The 21,179-nt window shown below is 58.1% G+C and overlaps 3 protein-coding genes across 9 annotated transcripts; 2 read left to right on the top strand and 1 right to left on the bottom strand.

The window, feature by feature from the left end:
* Positions 1-1,742: 1,742 nt before the first annotated feature.
* HTATIP2 (HIV-1 Tat interactive protein 2) lies at positions 1,743-4,109 on the bottom strand. Of its 2 annotated transcripts, XM_062004018.1 has the most exons (5): positions 3,907-4,109; positions 3,718-3,828; positions 3,505-3,642; positions 2,848-2,909; positions 1,743-2,266 (listed from the first exon to the last, which is right to left on the bottom strand). In XM_062004018.1, the coding sequence occupies exons 1-5, from the start codon at positions 4,066-4,068 to the stop codon at positions 2,041-2,043; spliced, it is 699 nt and encodes a 232-aa protein (XP_061860002.1). In that variant the 5' UTR covers positions 4,069-4,109; the 3' UTR covers positions 1,743-2,040. The 2 variants fall into 2 exon arrangements, with proteins under 2 accessions (XP_061860002.1, XP_061860001.1); XM_062004017.1 differs by lacking the exons at positions 1,743-2,266; positions 2,848-2,909 and having other exon boundaries at positions 2,945-3,642.
* LOC133626277 (1-phosphatidylinositol phosphodiesterase-like) lies at positions 4,098-7,482 on the top strand. Of its 2 annotated transcripts, XM_062004015.1 has the most exons (4): positions 4,098-4,893; positions 5,126-6,287; positions 6,700-6,792; positions 6,980-7,482. In XM_062004015.1, the coding sequence occupies exons 1-2, from the start codon at positions 4,733-4,735 to the stop codon at positions 6,198-6,200; spliced, it is 1,236 nt and encodes a 411-aa protein (XP_061859999.1). In that variant the 5' UTR covers positions 4,098-4,732; the 3' UTR covers positions 6,201-6,287; positions 6,700-6,792; positions 6,980-7,482. The 2 variants fall into 2 exon arrangements, with proteins under 2 accessions (XP_061859999.1, XP_061859998.1); XM_062004014.1 differs by lacking the exon at positions 6,980-7,482 and having other exon boundaries at positions 6,700-6,793.
* Positions 7,483-10,754: 3,272 nt separating this feature from the next.
* On the top strand, positions 10,755-21,129 carry LOC104552053 (P-selectin). Of its 5 annotated transcripts, none has more exons than XM_062004303.1 (17): positions 10,755-10,881; positions 11,557-11,647; positions 13,880-14,269; positions 14,352-14,459; positions 14,580-14,762; positions 17,238-17,423; positions 17,559-17,744; positions 17,871-18,056; positions 18,206-18,391; positions 18,526-18,711; positions 18,839-19,024; positions 19,154-19,339; positions 19,509-19,694; positions 19,829-19,951; positions 20,350-20,380; positions 20,585-20,650; positions 20,745-21,129. In XM_062004303.1, exons 1-16 carry the CDS (start codon positions 10,879-10,881, stop codon positions 20,637-20,639), a joined length of 2,472 nt encoding a protein of 823 aa, XP_061860287.1. In that variant the 5' UTR covers positions 10,755-10,878; the 3' UTR covers positions 20,640-20,650; positions 20,745-21,129. The 5 variants fall into 5 exon arrangements, with proteins under 5 accessions (XP_061860287.1, XP_061860290.1, XP_061860288.1 ...); XM_062004306.1 differs by lacking the exon at positions 10,755-10,881 and adding an exon at positions 11,218-11,326 and having other exon boundaries at positions 20,585-20,640; positions 20,848-21,129; XM_062004304.1 differs by lacking the exon at positions 10,755-10,881 and adding an exon at positions 11,218-11,326 and having other exon boundaries at positions 20,585-20,640.
* Positions 21,130-21,179: the final 50 nt, after the last annotated feature.

The following is a 21,179-nucleotide window of genomic DNA, read 5'->3' as shown; positions in this document are numbered from 1 at the left end:
TTTTTGGAGATTCAAGTGCACTCTGAGGACCAGATTGTCTTGTGTACACAATGGCTGGTTTCCTCCACAAGCACTCTAGGTTTTGTGCCTTGCAACTGCCCCCTCAAAAGCCACATGGAATCTCCCAGATTTATCCTGAGCTGTTATTTCAAGACTTTATTATCCTTTCTAGCAACTTGCCTTTTTTAGAAGGCAGCTTTGCTGCTCTCCTATTTCCTGGTTCCCACTGGAACTTTTACAAATTAGCATCATATTTGAACAACACTGACTTCTTGGTGGAGGGAGTGCTGTAACTTTCACCCAGGTGGAGGATCTGGCAGTTCATCTGAGTGCTCCATCTGGCAGGATTTTTTTAACCATGTGTTCTAAAAGTGAGGGTAAGAATATTTGTATTGTTCTCCTCCCAAGTGAGGTCCTTCCAAGCAAAGGCCAATGCAGTTAACTCACCAAGCCTTTCTGTGATGGCTCTTTCCTTCTTGCAGAGCCCGATCACATCCTGGCACCGACGCTCTCAGAGAACTTTTTGCTTCTTACATAGTCTTGATTAATTTTTACACCTTTTAGGTAGCTTTCCTCAAATCTTCTGTGACTTGCATTTCACCTGTAACTTTCCAGAGCTTGCAGTTTTTCAGCCTTTCATCTGTATAAGCACATCACCCATTTAAAAAAAAAATCTCTTTGAGCACTGGTATGCATTTACGTGTGTGTAACCCAGTGCTGGAAACAGCCTTTTGTTTTCAACAGCTCTGTAAGCTCAACAGCCCTGAGGTACTCCTGTGATTCTTCTGACCAGCCTGCTTCTCATTTCCCTTTTGACATTAACTATTATTCTAGAGGTGTTGCTTTTGCTCTCACCAGGACCGTCTCATCAGTAATTACAGCTCCATGGGTCTTCACTTGTTATCTTTGAAATAAGCTCCCTCGCGTGGTTTAGCAGCCACTCGGGTACAGCCCTTCCCCTGCTCCCCATTAATGCAATGTGGGGTTACACCATCCTGCTGCCCCCACCGAGCCTCTGCCATCCAGCCCAATGATAAAAATGCTTCTGCAGAGGAAGGAGAGACCCAGGCTCCCTCCAGTCACCACATCCAGGTCACTGACACAGGAGCCACGAGTGAGGTCAAAGAGGAGAAAACCCTGGAAAGCAGCATTACCCAGAGCACTGGGACTCTGTCCAGCTGGGAATTCGGGAGTCACGTAAGCCCTGCATCCCAGCTGTGGAGCCACCGAGTTCCTCGACCCTGAGCACAAGGCCTGAGAACAGCCAGGGCTGAGACATGGTGCTGCTCCTCCTGCCTGCACCGTGCACACAGCAGGGACCTGCTCTCCTTCCAGCACTTTGGGGTGGGGACAAGGACACCCCGAGGTGTACCTGAGGCTGGCCTCACCTCTTGCACACACAGAGCGTCCCAGGGAGAGGGGACTGAGCTCTGCTTCGTGTGTGTCTGTAAGGAAAGCCCAGAGGAGCCTGCAAGGACAGTAGGCTTCAGCTCAACACAAATATTTGCATGGCATTTCTGCTACTGCAGAGACTGAAGTGACAGCCCAGGTCTGAACAACAGTCCCTTTGCACCCACAGCAGATCAGCAAGGACAGGCTGTGTGTTTGCAGAGCCACAGCCGCAGGCACCTCAGCAACTGCTGCTATGGGACACAGCCTCAGCATGGGCAGCTGCTCACTGTCTCTGCTTTCCTGTGTCCACTGGTGACAGGCGTGATTTCAACACAAGATTGGCACAAACAGACCAGTTACAGGGTTTTATTTAAGGCATGAATTCAAGAAATTGGCTGGATTACACCGCTTCTACCCAGATTCACGTGCCCGATTCAGGCAGTGCAGCACATTGGTTTTTCTCACCCATCAGCCAGCACCCGCACTTTTGATCCCTCGACACAATCAGCTGTATGCAAAGAACTACACCTCTGCCTCCACGTTACCCATGCAAGTACCCAGCCCTTCTCCCACACATGCATCCATCCTCTGCCCAGAAGAGCACCTCAACAGTGCATCAAGTTTTTTTTCCTGCCCACCACTTTTACCTTATGTGCCCTGCTGTGGCTCTGCCTTTCCCAGCTCATGGATAGCCCTGTTCTCCAGCACTTCCACCTTGCCCTTGCCTGGCTGCAGCACATTGGCCACCATAGCCCTGGCCACCGTTTCCACAGGCACAGAGTAAGCAGTGGGGAAGACCAAGGCCACAACACGCAGAAACTGCTGGGTGATCCACTCCATGGGCCGGGACTCCTGGCGCTTGCACAGCAGGACCCTGCAGAGCCAGGAGGTGAGGTGGGTCAGGCTGACACCATTCCCAGGGTGAAAGCTTGAGGCTGGGTTCTCCAGCTGTGTGTGGGGAGTCAAACTCTGCTTGCGAAACCCACACGGAGAACATGGGGCTTCAGCAGGGTCCCAAAACGTGGCTGAGCTGAGCCCTGGGACACTAAAGTCCTTTCACTACAGTGCTGACAAAACCAGGATGGTTTCTTCCAGGCAGCAAGAGCATAGTACAGCTGAAAGGATACAGGTAAGTATCCCCCCCGCCCTGCTTCCCCTGGTCAAGGTCTGTGGGGAGATAAGCTTTGAACTGTGTCCCCAACTTCTGCTTTATACCCAAGCCTCTTCTCCGTGCAAGGCATGTGACAGTAGCATTGTTAGGGGCTGTGGGAACCTGCCGTGCTTGCCTCCTGCAGCACTGGAAAGGAGCATGCTCATCCAGGAGCTGTGTTTGCAGCTGGTGGTTTTTTCCACTCCCCAGGCCTCCCCGTACACATCCTTTATCCACCTCCTACCCCACTGTCCTGGCAACCCTCCACCTGAGCCCCAGGCCCTCCCTCCTCCGCTGCTACTCACGCTGGCCGGAGAATGGTACAGCGATCAAAACCAACAGCCTGGACCAGGTTCTCCACTTCTCCCTGTCAGAGTGGTTGGGCAGGATGAAAGGAGACAAGGATGACTGCAAGCACCCTCCCTGCCGCCCCGTGATTTGGCAGCCAAGAACCGCTGAGCGTGGGCAGGACGGCACTAATGACAGTGCAAAGATGGTCCAGGCTAGGCACGGCCTGGACAGCGAGCAGCTTCCCGAGGAAAGGCAGCGTGGGGCCGCTGTCCACGGTGGTCACACAGACTCTTAGTCAGCAGCGCACCCTGGCAACCACCGCCGCAACTGCAGCTGGACGCTCCCGAGGCAGCGTCCGGACAGAGGGCAGCTCGGGGATGCCGGCACGGGGCACCGGCGGACAGCAGGTTGCTCGGCTGGTGTTGGGGGCTGCAGCGCACAACGCTGCGGGAAAACAACCTTTTGCCATAGGTACGGTCCCACGGCAGCCTGTGGGATACTGCCCGCGGGTGCCGGGTGGCTTTGGACGAAGCCAGCCGCATGGCTGTCCTCTCGGCCCCCTGCCCTCGCTCCCCTGTTCCCCAGCACCAGGAGGACGCTCGGAGCCTTTTGCATCTCCTGCCACTCCAACTCCTGCCTCCCTCCCGTGCGTCCCAGGAGCAGCCCCTCACCTTCACGCGGAGATAGAGGAAGCGGCTGCGCGGGTCTGCGCCCTGGGACGACTGCAGGACGAAGTGCTTGCAGCCCCCTGCCCGCGCCAGCTCCGCTGCCTGTGCCACGTAGTCGCGGTCCACACGGACGAAGCCGTCCTGCGAGTGGAGGGCACGGGAGGGTGAGCGCGGCGGGCGGCGGGCGGGGAGCCCTTATCCCGGGACCCCACTCACTGCGCCGGCCTTGGCCCTCGTGGTGCCCAGGCAGCAGAAGCCGACGTCGTGCCCCTGGAAGGCGGAAGCGTGCTCGCTCAACCGCTCGAAGTCCTCCACTACCACCTGCTCCTGCAGGGAGGCTGAGGGTCAGCTGTGCCCGCCCTGGCCGCCCCCCGCTCCCCGCCCGCGTCCCCCGGCCCCGCGCACCACGGCCGCGCCGGTCTCCTCGCCCAGGCTGAGCCGCCGCCGCCCGATCAGCGTCACCCTGGCGAAGGGCCTCCGCGCCAGCAGCTCCCGCACCAGCGCCCGGCCCGTCTCTCCCGAGGCGCCCAGCACGAAGCAGGCCCGGTCGCCCGCCGCCGCCGCCATGCTGAGCGAGGCCGCGGTGCCCGGGCGGAGGCGGCGGCGGCGGGGCGGGCCCAGCGCGGAACAATGGCTGCCCGGGCGCCGCCCGCCCCGGCTCTGCCGGCGGGGTCTGCGAGCTGCCTGCAGCCCAGGCGGAGGGGTGTGATCCGCGCAGGATGCTCAGAGGGGTGTGAGACCCGCCGCGTCGCTCCTCCCCAAAGCCCCCCCGGGCTCAGTGTCCGGTGCTGGCCGAGGTGCTCCGGAGCCGTGTCCCCCGGGCCGGGGCTGAGCCGCTCCCCGGCCACCCGCGTCGGACCTGGCCCGGCCGCGGGGCTCAGGAGTTCCCGCAGTGAAGCAGCTGAGGAGCGAGGGAATGGAGTGCGCTGCCTGGGGGAGCCTCGCAGGGCACAGACCCCCCGCTTCAGATCCCTGCCTGGACGTTGTCCCTCTGTCAGGCACGATGGCAGTAATCCCGGAGGAGCCAGATCCCACCGGGAGCCGAGCCAGGGCATGGCTCTGGAGCAGGCGCTCCCAGGGGTAGCGCCAAAGAGCCCCGCGGCATCCCGATCCCGTTTGTCCTGATTCCTGGGGAGGGAGGTGCGTAGGCCCTCGTGGCTGCTTTCAGGATCAGCCAGGCAATTTTCCAGCCGGGTATCTGCCAAGCACTCGCCTTGGACGAGGGCTGAGGATGAATCTCCAGTGCACGTGCTACATACGAGGCAGGACGCGCGTCACAACCATCACCGGGTTAATGGCCAGCATCCCGCTCTGCCAGCCAGTGTGCCACTGGCACCCACAGCCACGCACCCCATCCAGCGGGCTGCACCCCGCAGCTGCCGGCGAACCCAGGTGGGTGCGGGAGGGGAAGGCTGGGACACACCGGGGCTTGGGGATAGTGAGACGAGTGCTTGAGAGTGGCAGGGAAGCCGTGCAGGGTATCGTCACCAACGTGTGTGGGACAAGTGTTACACTCTGTGGTCTCATGGGATGGTGGTGATACTTCTGGAGAGGGATGGGATCGGGACACATGGGGGCCCTGTGGTGCTCCTACTGCTCATGGCATGCTTCTGCTCCACTGCAGGGCTCAGTGTGGCCGGCCAGGTGCCATACACCCACTCTCCCAGAGCATGGAGGCACAGTGCCAGCGCAGCGCAGCCTTCGACTGCACAGCCCAGCCGGCAGCCTGCTGCCCCAACTGGATGGCGCAGCTCCCCGATGCCGTGCCCCTCTGCCGCCTCTCCATCCCCGGCACCCACGACTCCCTCAGCCTGTTCGGTGGCCGGCGCCTGCGGTGCCAGAGCTGGGGCCTGGAGGCCCAGCTGGCGGCCGGCATCCGCTTCTTGGATGTGCGCTGCAAGCTGGCACGGGGCGAGCTCCAGGTGTATCACCTCTGCACCTTCCAGCGGGCCAGCCTGCGGGGGGTCCTGCGCCGCACCCTGCGCTTCCTGCATGCGCACCCCAGCGAAGCCGTGCTCATGCGCATCAAAGAGGAGCTGCCCCTCTTGTCCCGGCCCGGCTTTGCCGCCCAGCTGCACCGATGCTTGATGGAAGAGGGACGGGGCCACGTGTGGTGCCGGGAGGAGATGCCAACGCTGGGCCAGGTGCGGGGGAAGATCGTGGTGCTGGAGGCGCTGGCGCGGGAGGTGCTGGGCATCCCCTACGAGCAGCTGAACATCAGCGACGCCTGGAACGTGCTGTCGCTGGAGCGCAAGTGGACCCGGGCGCAGCGGCACATGGAGAGGGCGGCCGGTGGGGACCCCGCCACCATGTACCTCACCTTCTGCTCCGGCAACGGGCTGTTCACCTGCCCTGAGGAGGTGGCTCGCTTTGTGAACCCTCGCTGCTACCAGCACCTGCGGCGCCGGGGGAGGCAGCCCCTGCGCTGGGGGGTGGTCATCATGGACTTCCCCGGGGCAGGGCTGCTCCGGCTCATCGTGGACAGCAACGCTCCGAAAGCCGGCAGACACGGCATCACGGCGGCCGCCGGCACTCCCCCGGCCCCGTCGCGGCACCCCTGCGGCACGGAGGACGGGCACTGCCGCCGGCACGGCCGCGCTCACTGCCCGCGCCGGCGCCCGGGCTCACGCCTCTGCCGAAGGACGTCGGTACCCGTAGGGCGAAGGCGGGATCCCCGGCACCGGGAAGCCTCGGCGTGACAGCAGCGGAGGAGGGCTGGCGGCTGCAGAGGGAGCTGGGCAGCCCCAGGGCTGACCCCTGCGCGCCGCTCTCCCCTCCCGAGCCAGGTACGGACCCGGTACGGACCCGGGTCAGCCCGGTGCCCGCAGAGCAGCAAGGATGGGTGGAGGGGGAAAAGCCTGACCACCTCCTCTGGGGCTGCCGAGTCCACCCAAAATGCCTCTGCAAAACAGTCCTTTTCCTTTCAAGGGTAAATAAAAATAGAAGAAGCTAGGAAAGCAGTCCCTATTTTGCCTTGCCATTTACTAGCAGAGATGTTTTGCTGCTCAGCTATGAAAGAGCCTGTACTTTTCTGCCCATGGCCAAAGCACAGCCAACTTGATTTTGCAGCCACTTTGCTCTTAAAACAGGGTTACAAGAGGTCAGGGGAGGTGGAGTACATTTCAAAGATGACAAAGAATGATTAGGAACATCCTTCCCCTCATTATTTCAGCTTTTGATTGCTTTTTTTTCTTGCAGGGGCTTGCCCCAAAAGTGAGGACTATTAGAGAGAGGCAGCTTCAGCAGGCACCGCCGACCCCGTGCACGCAGAGCTGAATGGCCACGGCAGCGGTGAGTGAGAGGGGGCTGCCCTGGCCCTGAGGTACCCCTGGGGGACACTGCACGGGGCAAAGCCCTGTGGTTTGCTGCTGCATGGGCAGTGTGGACGGGGCAGTCTGGAGAGTGACAAACACAAAGTGGTCAAGACATAAGAAAGACTTTAGAACGCGCATTGTGCCAGCACCTGCTCTACCTGCAGGAAAGAAATCATCAATTGAAATAGGCTGGCAAGTGGCAGGACAAGGTGGCTCTGTGAAGCAGAAAGATAATGACATTCCAGGGGAGAAAGCATCAAACTGCTGGCTATGCTACAGTGAGGAGGTGAGGAAGAGAAGAGGCAAGCTCAGCCCTGGCCTACCAAAAGGTGAAGAACGCCCTCAGGATGCCTCTGTCTCAGGGGAGAACACAGATGGGCACGGTGCCTGTCAGAGGGGATGCCCCAGGATTTCCTGGCCGGAGGAGAGGACATTGTTTGCTCCATGGAGGCTGGCCCTGGCTGGAGACACCACTGATGGGGCTGGGGATGTTCGTCAGCTGGCCCAGGAGGGTTGTGGAAGTTCTACTTGGGGAGCAGGGGAGGACAGAGCGAATGCGGGAGGGGAGCAGGCGACAGCTTATGAGGGGTGATGGAGGTAGCAGAGGAACCTGTTTCTGGGCTGGCTTTGGGAGACAGAAGGTTGAAATCTCTGCATTAAACCAGACACATGCCAAAAGCACCGGTGTCAGTGTCCTGCTCCATCTGCTGCCCACAGCTCTGAGCATCACTGGTATGCTGGGAAGATGGATGCCATGGAGAGAGGGCCAGTGGCCCACGCAGCCCTCCAAGGATGCCCAGTGCAACAGGGAGCTAGGCAGGGCCCCAGCAGGCAGTCACAGTTCCTAGGCTCTGCGGGTTGGGGAGTTCAGCTCTCACTTAGGGCACATCCCCACAGCTGTACTCCAGCAGCCCTTACCCACTGTGTGCCCCGACTGGCTGGCAGGGCACAGGCACTGCCTGGGATTCCCCGGGTGGGCAGAGCAGCTTGTTTACACCCTACCACACAAGCAGTGAGATAACTTCAGTGTTATCTAAACCCTCAGCATCCTGTTTGGCAAACCTTTTATCTGTGTCATGCACATGCTCCTGCTGCCAAGTGCCAGGAAGACAGTGGGCAGCGTGGGCAGGAGTACCAGGCTGGCAGCAGTACCCTGCCAAAAGGCTGTGCATCAATGGTGTGGTGGGGGAAAGGCACAAGGCAGAAAGCTGTGCTACAGCCAAGATCAAAGAAGTGTCTCTGAGAGGGATCCTGTGGAGTGGGCACATGTGGTTTGCTCAAAACTGCCCTGCACCCTGCAGCTGGGGTTGCCTCGAGGGTTACTGCAGCTGAGGGGCATAGGGTGCCACAGCCCATGGGCTCTCTTGGAGGCATTCCCCTCCCCTCACCGCTCCTTGCAGCCATCTCACTCACTCCAAGCCAGGGTGGCACTTGGATAACACATCTTCCTGTGGTCAAACACTTTCAAATTGTGAGAAGTATTCTATGAGGTACTGCTTTCCTCCAGACCATCAGAGGAGGTTCTCTCTACCAGGGCTGTGGGCCAGAGGTCCTGCTGGGACATATGCCCAAAGGCAGCTCAGGGACACCCTTTGGGTGTGCTATCCCCTGCCCATGCTCAGGAGGTGCCTCCAGAGACCCTGCTCACGAGGGCATTGAGGGCCTGGGCAGAGCAGCCCCTATCCCAGGAGTGGTGTACAGGGTCGTGGAGCATGGGGCTGCACCCCGAGTGGGGTATGGGTCCTCTCTGGCACCACGCCACAATCCTGCCAGGGTGCTGTCTTGTACCTCCTCACTCCAGGGTGCTGCTGAGCCCCCTCAGCAGCCAGGGCGAGGGCAGCGGGGCTGCCCAGGAAGGTGCCCGCCATATCATGGGCAGCAGCCGAGCCGGGCAGGCTGCGTCACAGTGACTCGGTCCCTCTGTGGTTTGGCCGGGGACATTGCACAAGGAGGGGAACAGGCGGTGCCGTGGGGGGCTGGGAGCCTCTGCTGAAAACAACAGGAGCCTGCCTCTGCCTGAGGGGCTGCAGCGTGATGCTGGTGCAGGGGCCCTCCACCATGTCCTGAGCACTCCCTGGGGACACATGGCCTCAGCCCTGAGGCTCTGCAGAGGCTTCTGCCAGCATCCACCTTCACACACAGCACACACAGCCCCTGGCACTGGGGATCCCATGCACACCTGTGTGCTCCCAGCACCACTGGGATCTCTTGTGGGCATCACACCCTGCCCTGTGCACAGCCCCCTGCCCGCAGCACGACTGAGCACGCTGGGAGGGAGCTGAGCATCAGCCTGGGCACGCAGCGAGGCTGCAGTGGCTGAGCTGCTTCCTCTGGGCAACCCTGTGGGCATAGCACAGCACCCTCAGCAGGGGTTTGGAGATGGCACACGTGGGTCACCCATGCCTCTTCCCCACAGACAGAGCCCACAGCAGGCTCTCATGGGAGACAGCATTGCCTCTGTCTGTGGCTCAGGATGGAGCCCAATCCCTGCAGAGCCCAGAGGGATGCTGAAGAGATGATGTGGGAAAATGTCTTTGTACCTACTGCCTTGGGACCCTGCTGAGTGAAGTTCTGGCTTGCAGCTTGTGTTGTGCCCTCGTAGAAATGGCCAGGGGACAGATGTGCCATCCTTCTGCCTGGGAGAATCCTGTGCTGCTCAGACCCTACAGAAGGGATGAGCCCCTCCTTGGTAAGTGGGGCAGGAGGAGCCCAGCAGGAGCATCTGCCTGGCACCAACATGAATCTTTCCCAGGGAGCCAGCCACAGATCCACCACAGATATGAAAGGGCTCCTGGTTATTCACCAGCTCCTAGTAGAGCTGATTTGGGTTTTCTCTCCCTGCCACCATAAGCAGATTTTTCCACTGCCTGCAAAGCAATCCTCAGTACCAGTTGTGCCATACAGGACCCCTTCTCTGAGCTCAGATACCCATAGGCACTGAGTACCTGTCCCCTCAAACAGCTTTGAACTGGGCTATGTTCTGCCCTTTGCAGTGGCAGCCTCTGGGTCTCAGCCACCCTGCTTCTATTTTTAAAACAATACCAGAAACTTATTTATAGGTACAAAAATAAAGGTGGGCATACATTGTTTTTCTCTTGCTCTGCCCTACCATGTCAGGTCTCGGCAGAAGTGAAACTGGCAGGGGCACAGCCTGCTCCCTCTCTGGGGCCATGCACACACAAGCACCTCTCTGACTGCTAAGCAGGTCTTCCACTGCATGGGAGAGGCAGCTCCCACACTACCCAGGGGACCCTCACCATCTGGAGATGCTCTCCTGCCCCAGCAGCTGCCCCTCAGCCTCTCTGCCTGCTCAGCTGATTCTTCCCTTGCCGTAACAACACACCTCCCACACATGAGCTGCTAGAAAGTGAGCACTCCTGGATTACTGGATGTACAGGCTCATCCTCAGCAATTGCATAAAAATAGACAATTGCAGTAAAACATTTTGCAAGGAAGATATCCAGAGACAGGAACTGAGTTTCGTTTACATGGGCCAAGTATAAAGTCATTGAAGTGGGTTAAGGCTTTTGTGGGATGGGTTCCTCCTTTTGTCTTGCACGAGTCCCACTGGAGCAGCATCAATTTCTCTGGAACTGGAAAATGCATGTGACCTGCATGTCTCTGGCTTTGGCTTTAGCTGGAAATGAGCAGAGTAATTCCTGCACAAGACCCTGCCAAGACAAACTTATTTAGACACAGAATGGGGTGAGGAAAGATTTGTGATGATTAAGGAATGATCTAAGGGGAGGTGGACACAACGAGGCGTGTTCCTGAAAGATTGGTGGAAGTTCATAAAGGATATTTACAACTCAGAGGAAGTTCCTCTGGCATGTTCTTGGACTTTTCTCATCAAGACTATGGCAAAGACAGGAAAATACATTGTGTAAGTACCTGTTTATAAGCAGTATATGAAGATTCACAGCCAAAGCAAAGAGCCTGCAAACGAGGCCAGCATCCGGCCCAAGTGCCGGCAGGCTGTGAGCCACGCTCCCTCTCAGCAAGCTCAGCAAGGCTCAGCCCTCTTCCATCCTTCCAGCACCAGTGTGGGCACTGCGACGTGGACATGGTGGGTCGGGGAGCTCTCGGTGCCCTGGGCTGGGCTGGGGCTGCACCCCTCCTGAGGGGCCATTCTGCACCTCCTGGGGAGTCTGGGCTCCTTGTGGGTTAGCTCCCGTGGCTATTGTGTTCCAGTGGCAGCGTGGGACTGCACCCAGCTCCTGTGCCACGAGGCAGGTGCTGATCTGAGTCCCACCAGGGCCGTGGGCAGGACTGTTCCACTCCAGCCTCAGGCTGGGAGTGGGGTCTGTGGGGAGGGAGAGCCCGGCTGCAGGGAGGCGGAGGCAGGGGCAGGATGCCGGCTGGCAGCGGGACTGGGGTGGGAGGGGAAGAGGCTGAGGGCAGGGAGCGATGCTCTGCGGGGCAGAGGAAGTGTGAGCACTGCTGCCCGCTGAGAGCCACAGGCACCGGGTGCTGCCGGCACCCAGGCAAGCTGCCTCTGCCACACAAACATGGTAGGTCCCACTCCTTTCCTCGGGGTCAGCCTGGAAAGGGGGGTTAGGGAGGGCAAGGCTGTGGGCAGGGGCTGTCAGGAACTACTGTGGCTGGCGGGGACCCACTGAATGCCCTGGAGAGACCCTGCACCGGGCAGTGAGGCTCAGGGGACAGTGGCTACAAGGACCACCTGACAGCGAGGTGGGTGCACAGTGGGATGCGTGCTGACATCTCTCTCCCTGGCACACAGGGCACTGCTGCGGCATGGCGTTCTGCTGTGAGGACGTGGGCTCCATGCTCTCGGGGCATCTGCTACCTGGGCATTGCTGCCATCACGTGGGGTAAGCCACTCGCTGCCTGCATGAGATGCCCAGCCTGGCCCTGCTGCCCCTATGGGTCCAGGCAACCAGGAGGATTGCAATGCTCTCTTGAGGGCTTGTGAGTAACACCCCGTGGGTGCCAGTTCCAGGGCTGGATCCCTCCAGGCTAGGAGGGGGCTGCATCTGCCCGGGCTGTCTCCTTCCACCCAGACTGGTGACAGGACCGTGCTCCCCACTGGGCAGGGTCAGGCCACGCAATGGGTCTCTGCAATGTGCCTGGTTCCCCAAATACAGCGTGACACTAGTGCACTGTACCATGAACTGGAGAAAGGCAGCAACAGCCAGAAGCTCTACCCCATGCCCGTTCTGTGGAGCTGAGCACAGATGCAGCCACAGGACCCACAGATACAAGGGTTGGGAGCACAGCTGAGGCAGCACCACATGCAGGTAGAGCTGCTAATCAACATCAGGAGGAGAAACCAGAGTAGAAACTAGTTTGCTTTTGCCACTTGTAGGATATTTCCTTGCACATATTGGCACTGCACAGAGCAAAAGCTGCCAGTGCCTGCAATGACTCTATCATTTTATTATTATTGATTGAGCTAAGGAACAGAGGGAAATGGAGAAGTGGCAGCAGGAGGCTGGAATTTCGCTCAGATGGGGAGGAAAAAATGAAAGGACACCCTGAATGTAGTGGGTGCTGAGCACTGCCCTGGGAGGAGGTGCCAGGGGAGCTGAGGGGTCAAAACTCAGGCAAACAGCACTCACCTGGGTGTTCAGCTGCAGGTGGGGCAGGGAGAGGTAACATAAGGCTGAGGGGAAGGAGTTGTGCTGTGGAGAGGGTGTTACTGGTGCACCTGGAGGAAAGAGGCAGAAAAAGCATATGGAGGGTGGGTAGCAGATGGGCTCCTTTAGTCCTTCTTGGTTTGGAGATGGGGTGTGAGAGGGTGGCAGCAGGGGCCAGGAGGTGGATGGTGGGAGCTGAGGACGGGATGGGCTCCCAGGAGGTTCCCTGAGCTTCAAGGAGTGAAGAGGAGGGCTGCTGCTGAAGGCCATGTTCAGTTTTGTTCGCCAAAGTGAACAGTTTGCTCTTTTGCAAGGAAAACCAGACAAATTATGGGAATTTGGCTTAGAAAAAATTGCATCGTTATTGGCCATGCTTGAGCCCTAATTAGACTTGGGCAGCCCAAGATTGCATCTGAAGTTTGTCTGAATGACTGCGGTGTGATACATTCTCCTGAGACACAGGGTACCCCAGGCCAGTGGATTTGCACAGCCTTGAATGCCCATCTCACTTTCTGCATAGATGGAGGTATGATCCACATATTACTTTCTGCAGTTGTGGAGGTACCCACTTCTAGGGAGGAGGGAGGAAACTTTTTTTTTGTGGCTAAAACCCTTTGATTGCATCAAGCTGTGGTTTGAAGTGCTGTAAATAAGAGCAGGGTTTCAGCAAAGTGCCCTTCACTTCTGGGTGTGGATTCCAGTTAATCTCTGATTTTACCCAGCTTGGTGGGCATGACCAAGGATGTGAACTTGACTTTTGCAAGATGTTTTGCAACACTGAATTTTACAAGACTCTTCAGACCATCTCTGGCTTAGATGAGAAGCTCAGTATCCAAATGCTCTGGAGAGTGAGGGCATGCTCATTGTTCTGCGTTGCTCCAAGCTGTCCCTCATGTAGAAGTATAAAGCCAGAAAACTGAAGTGATGTGCTTCTGCACTCAAGGAAGGAACTGTGTTTAAGGAACCATCTTGATGTTGCATTTTCCCATTTGGGAAACCTGTGTGGGCAGGGGAGAAGGGCTGTGCAGGGGACATTAAGAAAAGTATGGGCAGAAGGTCGAGGGAGGTTCTGCACCCCTTGTGCTGGAGGAGAAGTTGGCATCACTGCTTGGGGCTCCTCTGTAACCTGGGGCTCTTCTGCCACCTGTGTGCTCTGGTGACCCCATCAGGTGTTGACCTCTGTCTCAGCCTTCACCTCATCTCCCCCAGCTTTCCCGCCTGTGCCACCTTCCTCCATCCCACTCAACACCTCTGGCCTTGCCCTTCTGATCCACCTCAGTCTCTGTGTACCCTTAGAGGCCCATTCTCACCACACTTTTCCCTTCATCCCGTCCCTTCACTCAGCTGGTCACTGGCATCTCTTGGCTCTGATGCCAGCCCTAGCCCACCCTTGTGTTCCAGGGGGTCCCTCCCTGACCCGGCTCCTGTCCCTTCTGCGTCAGTCTTGGTCTTCCTCCCCTCTTGCAGGTGTGGTGACATGGGTGGAGGTGGGTGCCTGGACGTACCACTACAGTGACCAAGGGGACTACACGTGGGAGCAGGCCAGGAACTACTGCCAGACCTTCTTCACCGACCTGGTGGCGATCCAGAACAAGCGGGAGATCGAGTACCTCAATGAGAGCCTGCCTTTCCACAGCCACTACTACTGGATTGGGATCCGCAAGCTGGGCGGCACCTGGACCTGGGTGGGCACCGGGAAGGTGCTGACGAAGGAGGCAGAGAACTGGGCAGCTGGGGAACCCAACAACCGCCGCTCCAACCAGGACTGTGTGGAGATCTACATCAAGCGGCAGCAGGAGTCGGGCAAGTGGAACGACGAGCCCTGCAGACGGAAGAAAAAGGCTCTGTGCTACCAGGGTGAGCTGAGCGACTGTGGGTGGGCTGGGACCCTGGCACAGGGTGGCCAGCAGCTCCTGATAACCATCCTGTGTGTGTGCAGCCTCCTGCCGGCCCTCCTCGTGCAGCCAGCACGCAGAGTGTGTGGAGACCATCGGGAGCTACCGCTGCGAGTGTCACCCCGGCTTCCATGGCCCCGAGTGTGAGGACGGTGAGCCATCCAGCCCCATCCCTCCCTCCCTCCCTCCCTGCTCAAGAGCCCCAGCCAAACTGGCCAAGTGGGCAAGCTCATCATGACTCTAACGTGCTGGCGGTGCCACGTCTCTCCCAGTTGTGCAGTGCACCAAACTCCAGCCCAAGGGAGTGCACATGAACTGCAGCCATCCCTACGGAGACTTCAGCTACAACTCCACCTGCGTGTTGGAGTGCCAGGAGGGGTTTGAGCAGCGCGGGGCAAGCACACTGCGATGCCTGGCTACCCAGCAGTGGTCAGCAGACATGCCCACATGCACAGGTAGGGGCTGGGGATCTCAGGGATGCAGCATTAATGCTTAGGGAAGGCAGCACTGCAGGCCCAAGGCTGCTCAGGCAAGCAATGTGCTGGGCTTACCACGGCCTGGCCCTCTGGGGAAGCAGCTGCTGGTGCTGCATGCAGGGAGCGGTTCCCTGATGGGGCTGTGATGGGCAGAGTGGTTGTGAGCTGTGGATGAGCCCCCTCCGCTCCCCAGATGCTCCAGGGCTCTTGGTCACTGTCCTGAAGCCCATCCAGGTGCCACACTGTGCACTGAGCAGCGGGGCAGGATCCTGGCATCACCCTGGTGGCACCATCTCCAGCTCCCCAAGTCCACCCCCATCCACCTTGGGAAGGTGCTCAGCATCTCGGGGTCCTCGGAGAAGGAGGAGCTGCTGTCCCATGGCTGAGGGAAGGGTGTATCCTGGCAGGGCTGGGCTGCCTTGAGCAGGAGCAAAGACCAGTGAGATAAGGTTAGATATAAGCTGGGCAGGGACAGAGCGAGGCAGGAAGCCACAAAGCAGAGAAAGCTGTGGTAAGCTCACACTGCAGTAGCAGGGAAAGTCTTCCTGTTGGTGGCTCAGGGGTTTGCAGGCAGGTGCCCCAGAGAGATGCTGGTCTTTTTTGGTAGGGTGTGAGAGCACTGCTTGTGCTGCTGTGTGGTGAAGCTGCAGCCTTGCACAAGAATGGGGTGAGTCAAAAGCTGAAGCAGAATGTGACACAACTGGGGATCCTCTTGGCAGGAGGAGGCAGGGTGTCTGGATCTGTGTTGGAGAAAAGAAAACCTGCCTTGAAATGAGTGCTGTGACACTTGTGCTGCATGAGCCTGTGGTCTAACCCAGGCCTTGCTTTTGAGGTCAGCAGAGCATTCTGCAGCTAAGGGGAAGGGGCATAGAGATGTGATGTCAGTGTTTGCAGCGGTGATGGGGTGAGAAGCTGGCTCCCTATTTTGTGGAAGTCTTCCCCAGGCAAGCTGGGCTGAGCCTGCCTGCTCCAGGCGTTTCAAGTTCCCCAAGCCTTGCCTTCCCAGCACACTGTTTTTTCCTGTTAGCTGTGATTGATTCTTTTTCCTTTTCACAAAGAGCCAGATGAGTCAGTTGGTCACAGTTGCTGATAATGAAGCTGCTTGAGCGAGCATTGCCGGTTGGGTTTACTCCAAAAGCGAGCAGAGAGCTCGCTTTCTTGCCTGCCCTGCCCTCACAAGCCCTGCCCTGTGCCTGCTTGTGCCCTCACCTGCCCCAGCTGCTGCCCTCCAAAAGAGGACAGATCAATGGCTTCCTCCCACATGGCATGTTCACCTTCAACTTCAATGGCATCCCAGGGGACATTAAGAAAAGTGTGGGCAGAAGGTCGAGGGAGGTTCTGCTCCCCCTCTACTCTGCCCTGGTGAGGCTTCATCTGGAGTACTGTGTCCAGTTCTGGGCTCCCCAGCTCAAGAGGGATGGGGAAGTGCTGGAGAGAGGCCAGCACAGGGCAACTAAGATGGTCAGGGGACTGAAACTTCTTATGAGGAAAGGCTGATGGATCTCGGGATGTTCAGCCTAGAAATGACTATGGGGGGACCTCATCAAGGCTTTTAAGTACCTAAAGGGTGGGTGTCAGGAGGATGGGGTGACACTTTTTTCTGTAGTGCCCAGCAACAGGACAAGGGGTAATGGACATAGGCTGGAACACAAAGTTTGACTTAAACATGAGAGAAAACTAATTTACTGTAAGAGTGAGGGAGCCCTGGCCCAGGCTGCCCAGGGAGGGTGTGGATGCTCCTTCTCTGAAGGTTTCCAAACCCCCCTGGACATGTTCCTGTGTCCCCTGATCAAGGGGAACCTGCTTTAGCAGGGTGGTGGACTGGATGGTCTCTACAGATTCCTTCCAACCTCCACTACTCTATGATTCCTTTTGCCAGGTGAGGTTTGAGGCAATGGGGGTGTGGAAGCTGCAGTTTATGGCTGGTGAGGTCTGGACAGGCCCTCCTGCACACTGTAAAGACAGAGCCCCCGGCTACTTTACATGCAGCAAAGCACACCCCGGGCACAGCGAGTACCAGGAGGATATCTAACAGCACTGTAGCCTGATAACTCAGCACAGTCATGGTATCCCAGTCCCCATAAAGCCATCTGGGTGTCCTACCTCCAGCAGCTGTGACAAGGATGGAGGCAGGTCTCCGCTCCCCTCCTGGGAGGGAAGCAGCACTGAAGCAGCCATGGTCCTTTATCCTGGGGCCATGAGCTGGAGTAGTGCAGGGGATAAACATGGGCTCTGGCAGAGCAGTAACTGCCCTGCCCAGGAAATCATCTGGCAGCAAAATAATAGTACCAGCCACATTAATACTGTTTTTGGAGAAGTGAGACTTGTCTGGGTGAGGAGGGTAAATCAAAGACACGTCACCTCAGATTTGGTTTTGTTTGGTTGGGACTCAGCCCTAATCCCTAGGTTTAAACTCATCTATCCTGTTTCTGAGACCCCCTTCTCTCATTGCAGTCATCACATGCCCAGTGCTCAGTGCTCCAGATCGAGGAGAGATGAACTGCTCCCACCTCCACGGGGACTTTGCCTTCAGCTCCACGTGTGCCTTCTCCTGCCAGATGGGGTTTGCACTAATGGGGCCAGAGAGCCGTGAGTGCACAGCCACAGGGACCTGGACTGGGGATGTGCCACACTGTGAAGGTAGAGCTGCTGGTCAAGGTGTCACAGGCCTTGGGATGACCCTAGAATGTTCTCCAGTGCCTTGATCCCCTCATCCCAACAGTTTAGCCTTGTAGTCCCCAGGCTCCTGCTTAAAGCATATCTCTCTCCCTGCAGCCATCTCCTGCCTGATGCTCAGAGCTCCAGACCAAGGAGTGATGAACTGCTCCCACCTCCATGGAGACTTTGCCTTTGGCTCCACATGTGCCTTCTCCTGCCAGACTGGGTTTGCACTGGCAGGGCCAGAGAGCCGTGAGTGCACAGCCACAGGGACCTGGACCGGGGATGTCTCACGTTGTGAAGGTAGAGATGCTGCTAAAGCTCAGGGTGTCATTGGCCTTTCTTGAGGTGACACTAGGATTTTCCAAAGCCTCTTGGTCTCCCAGTCCCAAAACTCCTGCTTGGATTGTGTACCTCTTTGCCTTGCAGCTGTCTCCTGCCCGGTGCTCAGTGCTCCAAGCCAAGGAGTGATGAACTGCTCCCACCTCCATGGAGACTTTGCCTTTGGCTCCACATGTGCCTTCTCCTGCCAGACAGGGTTTGTACTGGCAGGGTCAGAAAGCCGCGAGTGCACAGCCACGGGGACCTGGACTGGAGACTCCCCACGCTGTGAAGGTAGAGCTGCTGCTACAGCTCAGGGTGGCACTGGCTTGGAGGTGACACAAGGATTTTCCCGAGCCTTCTGGACCCAACAGTCTAGCCTTGTAGTCTCCAGGCCTCTGCTTGAAGTGTATCACTATTGAAGTGTATCTTTCTCCCTGCAGCCATTGCCTGCCCATTGCTCAGTGCTCCAGATAATGGAGTGATGAACTGCTCCCACCTCCATGGAGACTTTGCCTTCAGCTCCACATGTGCCTTCTCCTGCCAGACTGGGTTTGCACTGGCAGGGCCAGAGAGCCGTGAGTGCACAGCCACAGGGACCTGGACCGGGGACTCCCCACGCTGTGAAGGTAGAGCTGCTGCTACAGCTCAGGGTGGCACCGATCTTGGGGAATCACACTAGTGTCACCCTTGCTTTTTAGTCTCAGCAGTTAAGCCTCACAGTCCTCAGGCTCCTGCTTGGATTGTGTATCTCCCTCTGCAGCCATCACCTGCCCAGGGCTCAGTGCTCCAAGCCAAGGAGTGATGAACTGCTCCCACCTCCACGGAGACTTTACTTTTGGCTCCACGTGTGCCTTCTCCTGCCAGATGGGGTTCGTGCTGATGGGGCCAGAGAGCCGTGAGTGCACAGCCACAGGGACCTGGACAGCAGATACCCCACAATGCAAAGGTAGAGCTGCTGCTCAAGGTCTCACAGGCCTTGGGATGACCATAGGATGTTCTTAGGTATCTCATCCTAGCAATTTAACTTCACAGTTCCCAGGCTCTTTCCTGAAGTGTGCCTCTTTAACCTACAGCCATCACCTGCCCAGTGCCCAGTGCTCCAGACCAAGGAGCACTCAACTGCTCCCACCTCCATGGGGACTTTGCCTTCGGCTCCACATGTGCCTTCTCCTGCCAGACAGGATTTGCACTGGCAGGGCCAGAGAGCCGTGAGTGCACAGCCACAGGGACCTGGACTGGGGATGTCCCACACTGTGAAGGTAGAGCTGCTGCTACAGCTCGGGACGTCACTGGCCTTGGAGTGCCACTAGTATGTTGGGATCAGTCTCTTGGTCCCAACAGTGTAGACTTCCGGGCTCCTTTTGAAGCATATCTTTCTACCCTTACAGCCATCAAATGCTCAGCACTAGCCACCCCCACAATGGCCCAGATTGCTTGCACCCACCTTCATGGGGATTTTACCTTCAGCTCCACATGTGCCTTCTCCTGCCAGACAGGGTTTGTGCTGATGGGGCCAGAGAGCCGTGAGTGCACAGCCATGGGGACCTGGACTGGAGATGCCCCACACTGTGAAGGTGATGAGACTTGTGTCTGGAAGTGCTCTTCTTTATCAGATTGCTTTCCTCATCATCCCCTTTCCCTCAGCACCTCTAGTCTGTGGCAGCTCATCCCCTGGCTCCCGAGCTGACATCCCACTACCATCAGTCCTGTCCTATTGATGCTGCTGCTGTGCTTTATCCCCAGCCATCAGCTGCCCAGCACTGCTCCCCCCTAGCAGAGGCCAGCTGAGCTGCTCTCACACACATGGCAACTTCACCTACAACTCCACATGCACCTTTTCCTGCGAGGAGGGGTTTGTCCGGATGGGAGCAGAGGTGCTGCAGTGTACAGCCATGGGGAACTGGACCAGGCATCCGCCGTTCTGTGCAGGTACGGTGGGCCGCCCCTCTAACACTGGGGAGGGTTAAGCTTCCTTCAGCACATCTTGAATGCCATGGGAGGCACCCCAGCAGCTTGGGAGCTGTGGAGTCCTTCTGACCTGAGGGTCTGTGGATCTGTTTCAGAGGATGGCGCTCCCTTCTTAAAGCAAGTGCTGACATACAGCAGCGGCGCAGCTCTGGTGGTAACTGGCATCGTGCTCTCCGGATCACTCATTGCGCTCCTTGCCAAGAGGCTCAGCAACAGAGGTACAGAAACACCTCCCACAGCCAACTGTGGCTTGGACCTAGGGGTCCTCACACCAGAGGGTTACAGAGCCCCAGAGGGAGGTGATCAGAAGAGTTTAACTGTGTGGCTGCCTCAAGCCCTATGTTTAATTTGCTGCAAGTTGCTTTGATCTTGGCAGCACCTCCTTGGCAGACTGTCCATCTGGAAGTGTCTGGAGCCAGGTTTGGAGGGCAGAGCCAAAAAAGCACCTGTGAAGGCAGCAATTGTTTCAGTTCCACCTCACTGTTCTATCCCATGCTTGTCAAACTTGGTTCAGCTTCAGATGCTGCTGTTGCAGCTTCTCAAGTCCTTCACTAAATAGATCTGGTTATTTCTTTTCTCTCTGCACTCCCTGCAAACAATTTGACACTGTTACCAGAGGAGAAGAAGAAGCTCCTGAACCCTACCAGGTGAGAGCGTGTTTTGCAACAGGGTGGCTCTTCTCTGTGTCTGTCACAGCTCTGTGTTCACCCTGCTGGCACCCTGATCTGCCCGTGGGAGGCTGCTTTTATACATGATGGGACCATCTTTGGCGCTGGCGGGGCTGTGCTAACCTATGCCCAACACGCCCCTGCCCTCTCCCCCAAAGTGACACCCTTGTGTCTGTTCTCCAGTGACCTTGGATCACCCGGCATCTTCACCAATGCAGCGTATGACGCCAACCTGTAAGGTGAGCACAGGTGAGATGCATCGCCCTGTGCTCTTGCAGCATGCTGGAAACATTCCCCCTCCAGCTTCTGCGGGGAGTCACGCGTGGAACATTCCCCTGGGCAGCTATCCTCCCGGCCGGGGTGCTCCCAGATGTGGAACCCCTTGCGAGAGGAAGTCTGCGCTGCAGAGGAGGGCAACACCAGCGCCGGCTCTCCTGTGCTTCCAGCCTGGCCGTGACCAAACCCCACCGTGGCCCCCGGCGCCGCAGACGCAGCGGGAGCCGCTCCCGCGGCCGAGAGAGCGGCTCGGGGCCCGCGCTGCGCGTCCGCTCCGCCGGGGAGGGACGGGAGCTGCCTTCCTGCGCCAGCCACGCGTGCAGCGCGCTGCAGCCCGGCCGCGGCCTGGCCCCTTCCCCTCACGGACCTGCCGCCCGCGCCGCTCCCCGCCACTCGCGCTTCTGGCGCCGGGCTCGTGTCCGCGGACCTGAATAAACGCCTGTGTCTGACAACGCGCCTGTGTCTGACCACTCGCCTGTCTGCCAGGGGAGGGGAGGGCGGG

The sequence above is a fragment of the Colius striatus genome, chromosome 10 (assembly GCF_028858725.1).
Source record: "Colius striatus isolate bColStr4 chromosome 10, bColStr4.1.hap1, whole genome shotgun sequence".
NCBI lineage: Eukaryota > Metazoa > Chordata > Aves > Coliiformes > Coliidae > Colius > Colius striatus.
Note: the sequence above shows the minus strand (reverse complement) of the source record. Positions and strands in the feature narration are given on the sequence as shown.

Bases quoted from the DNA above. Each gene is read 5' to 3' on its own strand.
- HTATIP2 (XM_062004017.1), bottom strand. From the start codon at position 4,068: ATGGCGGCGGCGGCGGGCGACCGGGCCTGCTTCGTGCTGGGCGCCTCG. The intron at 3,829-3,906 runs GTGCGCGGGGCC...GCCTCCCTGCAG, and splicing joins AGGAGACCGGCGCGGCCGTG to GAGCAGGTGGTAGTGGAGGA. The intron at 3,643-3,717 runs GTGAGTGGGGTC...CTCCACTCGCAG, and splicing joins CGAGGGCCAAGGCCGGCGCA to GACGGCTTCGTCCGTGTGGA.
- LOC104552053 (XM_062004303.1), top strand. The intron at 17,745-17,870 runs GTAGAGATGCTG...TTTGCCTTGCAG, and splicing joins GGATGTCTCACGTTGTGAAG to CTGTCTCCTGCCCGGTGCTC. The intron at 19,340-19,508 runs GTGATGAGACTT...CTTTATCCCCAG, and splicing joins AGATGCCCCACACTGTGAAG to CCATCAGCTGCCCAGCACTG.
- LOC133626277 (XM_062004015.1), top strand. From the start codon at position 4,733: ATGAATCTCCAGTGCACGTGCTACATACGAGGCAGGACGCGCGTCACA. The intron at 4,894-5,125 runs GTGGGTGCGGGA...GCTCCACTGCAG, and splicing joins GCAGCTGCCGGCGAACCCAG to GGCTCAGTGTGGCCGGCCAG.